General features: G+C 27.3%; 1 protein-coding gene across 1 annotated transcript; it reads left to right on the forward strand.

Annotated features, from left to right (window-relative positions):
* Positions 1–567: 567 nt before the first annotated feature.
* LOC109818504 (eukaryotic translation initiation factor 6-2) lies at positions 568–4,074 on the forward strand. Its single transcript, XM_020383988.3, has 8 exons — positions 568–729; positions 1,742–1,798; positions 1,963–2,059; positions 2,203–2,288; positions 2,444–2,488; positions 2,667–2,797; positions 3,445–3,555; positions 3,630–4,074. The coding sequence occupies exons 2-8, from the start codon at positions 1,789–1,791 to the stop codon at positions 3,885–3,887; spliced, it is 738 nt and encodes a 245-aa protein (XP_020239577.1). The 5' UTR covers positions 568–729; positions 1,742–1,788; the 3' UTR covers positions 3,888–4,074.
* Positions 4,075–7,354: the final 3,280 nt, after the last annotated feature.

The following is a 7,354-nucleotide window of genomic DNA, read 5'->3' on the forward strand; positions in this document are numbered from 1 at the left end:
TGATTGTGTTTTGATCTAATGCTTGAACCATTTTTAATTTTTTTCCCACATTTTTATTCTTTACTAAATAAGTTTCACTTAGAAATATGTTTTTAGACATTGTAAAATGAACATGCTTTAATTTAAGTATGTATAATTTTTTTTATCCTTCTAAAATTTGAAATTATCTTTCTACTCCATATAACTATGTGATTTTATTATTATTATTTTTAACTATTTATATATTTTTGATCATCCTAAATAGTACTCATAAGTGCCTATAATACTTTATCAATGTGTAAGAATTCAATTTTTTTTTATAAATCTTTAAAATAAGAGTTACACACACAACCCAAATTAAATTTTATTATTTTATAAGAATCAAAAATAATTTTACAAATTTTAAAAGAATGAAAAAATAAACTAAAAAATTTACTTTATCAAAACCAAAATTCGCACACTTTATATTCATCTCTCAATCAAGTTTAGTTCTTAAAAAAAAATAAAATTGTTCCAAAAAAAAAAATCTCTTAATTTTTATACATTTCAATTAAATCTAAGGTATATATTAAAAAAAAAAAAAAAAAACGTGCAGCCCACGGCCCCCGCAGGTACAAAACACAATACCCTAATTTCTCTCTCCGCCTCTCTCTCTCTCTCCATTTCCCCTTTTCGTGTTTTTAGCTCCGACAATATCTCCGGCGCCGCCCTTATCTCCGCCGTGACCTTCCATCCTAAACGCCACACCAGGTATTCTTCTCTTCATGATTGTACATCCAACACTCCCCCCATAATCCCCCCAAATTAGGTTATGGATTATTTGGTGTTCCGATTTTGATGTAAATTTATTATTTTTTATTGTCACTAGTCTTTCCCGCGAGTGAGTTTTTATTTGATTGCGTTGCCGAAATGAAAGTATAGACACGAAGCTTGCAGACGCGAAATATATTAATACTTTTTTGATATTTTAAGTTTTTAAGTAGCAATAATGGCATAAACTATCTGCATGTTTGTGACAGTTTATGTTTTAATGTTTTTTTTATTCAAAATGAACCATTCCAATCATGCATTATATAGGAGAGTTTTTCAAAGTTCATATCTTTTCGAAAGAGGTACTTTTATTGCTGCTGTTTGTTTTAAGGGTTCTGATAGCTGTCCTTGTATTGGATGTTTCAACATGTACATTGTTTCTAAGGCAGTGTTTGCCACACTGACAGAAAAGGTTTGGTTTCACTTTTTTCTTAGTGGAATTAAAATGTACTCCCAGCAATGAGTTTTGGGATGTCCTATTTTTAAAATCATAAAATGTTCTAAACATGACTCGGAATCTACTTGTTTTTTCCTGCCGTGTTTTATCATGTATACCAAATGCTAGAAGAAGTGGCGAATTAAAGAATTCTTAGGTGGCATTTGAATGAATAATTTTCTAGTACAGATATCATTCCTTTTTTTGTTATTTTTTTTATATTCAAGTTAGGTAAAGATCAGATCCAGTTACTTGATACGTGAATTTGTTATCTAAAACTGTCCATGGAAGAATTGGTTTAAGTAACACTGACCCCCTTCTAGATGTTTTTCATAAGAAGTTCAATCTTAACATTCAATTCTCAAAACCTTGATGTAAGGATAATACATGTTATTCACAGATTGATTAGAAGAGGGTTACAAGTTTTAGATATAAGATGTATATTGTTTGAATAGCTTTTCATATGAAAGTCGAGTCCTTTATTTTGTTTTTCTGATTATAATTCTAATACTGTAGATCTTCAATTTGATTACTTGGGTCAAAGATTTCTGTCATTCTCAATCATGGCAACTAGTAAGTGCAAAATATATGTTTTCCCTATCTGTTTAATCTGTACCTTTTACCAAGTTTGTTCATTTATGTTGTTTGACGTATCTCTAACTTTGTGGTCTTCTTTGGTGGAAATCATTTTTACTTTTTAAATTAATGTATATTGAATGACGATGGATTTCTTGCAGGACTTCAGTTTGAAAATAATTGTGAAGTTGGAGTGTTCTCTAAACTTACAAATGCCTACTGTTTGGTTGCCATTGGAGGTTCTGAAAACTTCTACAGGTATTCGTTCATTCTGGACTAGTTAAAATATATTCCAAGATGAATTTAAGTTATTAGTATCTGGTTTCAACTTACAAATGGTTTGAATTGTTATGATATAAATAAATCAATGAAATAATATGTTCATATGTTTCTTGATACAGCGTATTTGAATCCGAGTTAGCAGATGTTATCCCTGTGGTCAAGACATCCATTGGTGGTACTCGAATTATTGGCCGTCTTTGTGCTGGTAATTTTTTCTTATCCTCATTTCTTCTCGTGGTTTCTCATGGAGTATTAGTCCATCCTACATATTCAAATTTTGTTTTGTTTTAATTAATATCAGGTTCTTATTCATTATTGTTTTATTGGACCTTATTAATTTACTTTTCTATTGGTTTGCAGGAAACAAGAATGGGCTTCTCTTGCCCCATACCACCACAGACCAAGGTGATTCCTATTTTTGTTATATGTTTGTTTTTAGTGTTAGTACTTTCTGATGATAATTTTAATGTGCTGTCTTGTTAAAATGTCTTTGTAACTCCCCTTGTCCCCAAAAATTCACCCTATTAACTCTGTACCTACTGACATATGGTACTTGATCTTATGGCCACTGTTGTTGCTGTAGAACTTCAACATTTAAGAAACAGTCTACCTGATCAAGTTGTTGTTCAGCGAATTGATGAAAGGTTATCTGCTCTGGGAAATTGTATAGCATGTAATGACCATGTGGCCCTCACACACACTGATCTTGACAGGGTATTGTTTTATTGTGGACTAAAGATTTTTTTTTTCTGTAATTGTTTAATCATGTTTAGAATTAGAAATTGATTTGAAGAGAGAATTCTATTTTCTTGTTAAACATGAATAAATAAATGGACAAATTATCACATATATTGTTAGTCTTTCTTCATCTGATCACCTTAGATTTTGACAACTCTAACAAATTGTAATTTCTTGGAAATATAATGCAAATTTAGCATGTATCAAAGCCTGGGGAATTGATCACCTAATGCTGGTTTTTGTTAATCAAACAAATCTTTGCTCATAACTTAAAAATGTTGTACTAGATAATTCTCTGTTAAGGACCTAATCAAGTTTTGAACTTTTGATTGTCTGCCAAACATGTTATTGTATTGCATATGGAGTTAATTTTCTGTATCAGGAGTGCTAGCAACACTTGTAACAAACTATCATTGGTTGAAATTTATTGAAAACTATAAAATTAGAAGAAGGATTCATTAAATAAGAAATGAGACATAAAAACTTGTAATTTTAAATGAATTTCGATTAATAATAGTGTCTTAAAAAAGTGCCTTCGACACCATTGTTATTTGCATTTATCTTTTCAATTTTACATATAAATCATGGCTTGCACTAGTATTCAATATAATATTTTTGTTCAGGAGACTGAGGAGATGATTGCAGATGTTCTTGGAGTAGAAGTTTTCAGGCAGACCATTGCTGGTAATATTCTTGTTGGCAGCTACTGTGCCTTCTCCAACAGAGGTGGTTTGGTGAGTAAAATATATTTTCTCCTTGAAATTCATCTAGACATATATATTGTCTTTTGACCATACACTTGATGCAGGTCCACCCTCATACTTCCATAGAAGACTTGGATGAACTTTCTACACTTCTTCAGGTTCCTTTGGTGGCTGGGACTGTGAACCGTGGTAGTGAAGTAATTGCGGCTGGAATGACTGTCAATGATTGGACAGCATTTTGTGGTTCTGACACCACAGCAACAGAGCTATCTGTAATTGAGAGTGTTTTCAAGCTCAGAGAAGCCCAGCCAAGTGCCATTGTGGATGAGATGAGGAAATCCCTCATTGATACCTATGTCTGAACTATGGTAGTATTAATAGTGTTTTGTTTTGTGCAAGAAGATATTGCACTGCTCATTGTTAAGATCTGAGTTTTGGTGATAGTTTGTTTTGTGTATTGTTGAGATATATGTTCCAATCATGGATTGTACTCATTAAAATTGTCAAGAACACAAAATATCGTCGCTATATTATAATTTTTACCCTAAATTTTATTGCAACTTTTAATTAGGCGTTGAAATTTTAGTAACATGCGCTATTAAGGATCATGGAAGATGGTTTGGGCCATATCATATAATTGAAAATCATCTTGAGGGTGGGAAGTTGGGACTAAAGTTTGAGCATGTAAAGATAAATTTTTCAAAAAACACTATTTAGGAAAGAAAAATTGAAATAACTTTTTTCATAAGTTAAAATTAACTTATGGAATGATTAAAAATAGGATTTTAGAGAGGTTAATTGGATAAAGTTAATTTTAAGATATGGAGAAATTCATTTAATTCTCTTTTATTTATTTATTTATTTTTGGTGTTTGATTTCATTTATTTATTTTTATATTAAATATTTAATGTTTTTGAAGTCACATTGAATCAATTCAAATATATTAATTTAAAAAATAAATACAATCAAAGAACTCACATAAAATAGATGAAAATATAGTAAAATCCATTGATTTTTTTTATTTATATTATTATTATCACCACTTCGTGGTCATTATTCATTACATAAATAAGTAAAATTTTAACTGAGTATCGTGTTATTTTTGATTCACAATGGATTATTTAAAATCACGTTGAACTATTAATTTACCTTGTTTTAGCACGTTTAATTTTTTAACGAATTGATTCAACCACTCTTTATTCTTGAAGTTATCACTTTCGTATTTTTTCCCTAAATTATTTGTCATTTTACAATAGATTTAATTGTATTTTTATCCTTATAGTATTATAAGTATGTGATTTTAATTTATAAGATTCTAATTGAAAATTTTTAATCTTTTAAATATTATAATTATGTAATTTTGGTCTTCCAAAAATTTAATTAAATAATTTTAATCTATCTCAATTATACGATTTTATTGTAATTATATTTTTTGACCTATTTAAATTATATATATATATATTATAATTTTTATTCATGTATTAAATAATATATATATATTTATTATCACTAAAGTTATTAATATATATAATTTAAATAAGAAATAACTTGTATAATTATGATATGTGAGAGACAAATCATAAAATTATAATACTTTAAATATCAAAATTGTTTGATTAAAATATGAAAGATTAAGATTGTACAATTACAATACTTGATAAATTACAATTGCTCAATTAAAATTTAAAATGTTATAATTAACAATTGTTATATTTGATAAATAAAAACACATTTAAGTTTTATTATATGAAAACATTTATTTTTTTACAATTTTATCGTCTCTTTTATGTTAGTATTCATTAATTTTTGCTTTAATAAATATAAAATTATTTTTTAAAGATGAATTGTTGATAATATATCATTATAAGAAAAAAAGATAATTTAGTTTCATAATCACTTTCTATCTAGATTTTAGGATAATTAGCCTTTCGGTCAATCAAATAAATATGCTGAATGTTTATTATATATATATATATATATATATATATATATATATATATATATATATATATATATATGTACTATTTGAGAAAGGAAATATATTTATTCCAAGTAAAAATCTGCGACACTTCTACTAGACCAACTTCTTCCACATAATTATTAAGCTAACCTTAACGGTTCTTTACTTTATTATTATTATTTTTTTTTACAAGTGTTTCTTATGTTTTTCATATCAAACAAATAATCTATTATCTAGTGAGATAAAATATATATATATATATATATATATATATATATATATATATATCTCATCATAATTTAAAATATTATCTTTCTACATATTTTTATATTTGCTTTAATATTTTTAATCACTTTTTTATTTGAATATATTATAGATTATTTATTTCAATATTTTTTATCTTCCTATCTCTTTAAATATTTCATTTTCATATTTATTTCCATGTCTTTTAAAAGGTTATTAATAGTTAAAAATAATTTTGTATAATAAAAATTATTTTTCATAAATCCAAAATAAAATATATAACTTCAGAATTGTTTATTTATTATAATTATAATTATAATTATAATATAATATATAAGTAAAAAATTATAAATTTAGTTATATAATATAAATAATTATCCTGCATATTATAAATGCTAGTTGTGTTTACAACGTGCTTTTCACTATTTTTTGACAAAAAAACATGCGTTAACATTTTTAAAATTCCGTTTGAAAGGATATTTAATCGGAAGTATTAATAAATTCATCATAACTTGTATTTTTTAACTAAATTATTTAAAATTTGAATTTGGTTAATACTATGGTTATAAAATAAAAAAAAAACTGATCTATTTCAATAAAAAAAATTGAAAACAATAAAGAAAAAAATTGAAATCGAATAAGCTGAACAGTAAAAAAAAAACACTGAAAATTCACGAAACGTTGATTGATTTAGATTTCAGATTTAATTTTAAAATCCAATTCCATTCTAAAAAGGATATTTAAGTCATCTCTATGTAATAACAAATATAGTTTATTAGCTGAGTTGGAATAATTTTTACACTAATTAGTTAATTTGACTATTATCTCTTTCTGTATATATATTCTCGTTGTATTATGTTTGAGAACAACAACAAATTACATTAGTTAGTTAGTTTGACTCTCTACCTCCAGTCGAAAAGTAATAACTTGCAAATGGATATTCAAGAATAAGTATAAAACAGATGACTCCATTCTCAAACACAAAGCCAAATTAATTAGTGGCTAGAGATTTCAATTAACAGCAGGGGCTGGATTATATATACATAAACTTTTAGTCCTGTCATCAAACCCATCAGCATCAGAGAGGTTCTTACTCTTGCAGTCTCAAAAGGCTGGCTAATCCACCAAATTGATGTGGATAATGCCTTCTCTATGGTGATCTAAAGGAAGAAATATACATGCAGCAGCCACAAGGATTTCACAAAGGGAATTTAGATACTATTTGCAAATTAAGAAAAGCAATCTATGGTCTCAAACAAGCTTCACGATCTTGGTTTCATAAACTTACTATCACCTTACTTCGGTTGGGTTTTCAACAAGCTAGATCATATCACTCTTTGTTTATCTTTACTTCTAGAACCACTGCCATATACATTCTCATATATGTTGATGATATAATCATCACCAACAATTCTTCTATTTCCATACAAAATATGATTCAAACTCTTCATAAATCCTTTCCTCTCAAAGATCTTGACAAACTTCATCATTTCCTATAGGAATATAAGTTAACCCCGATAATGCAGGAGGCATTCATCTTTCTCAAACCAAGTATCTAACAGATATACTTGACAAACTCAACATGTCTAATGCCAAACCTATCGAAACTCCAATGACACCTTCCTC

The sequence above is a fragment of the Cajanus cajan genome, chromosome 1, assembly GCF_000230855.2.
Source record: "Cajanus cajan strain Asha chromosome 1, NIPB_CcT2T_4, whole genome shotgun sequence".
NCBI classification, from domain to species: domain Eukaryota; kingdom Viridiplantae; phylum Streptophyta; class Magnoliopsida; order Fabales; family Fabaceae; genus Cajanus; species Cajanus cajan.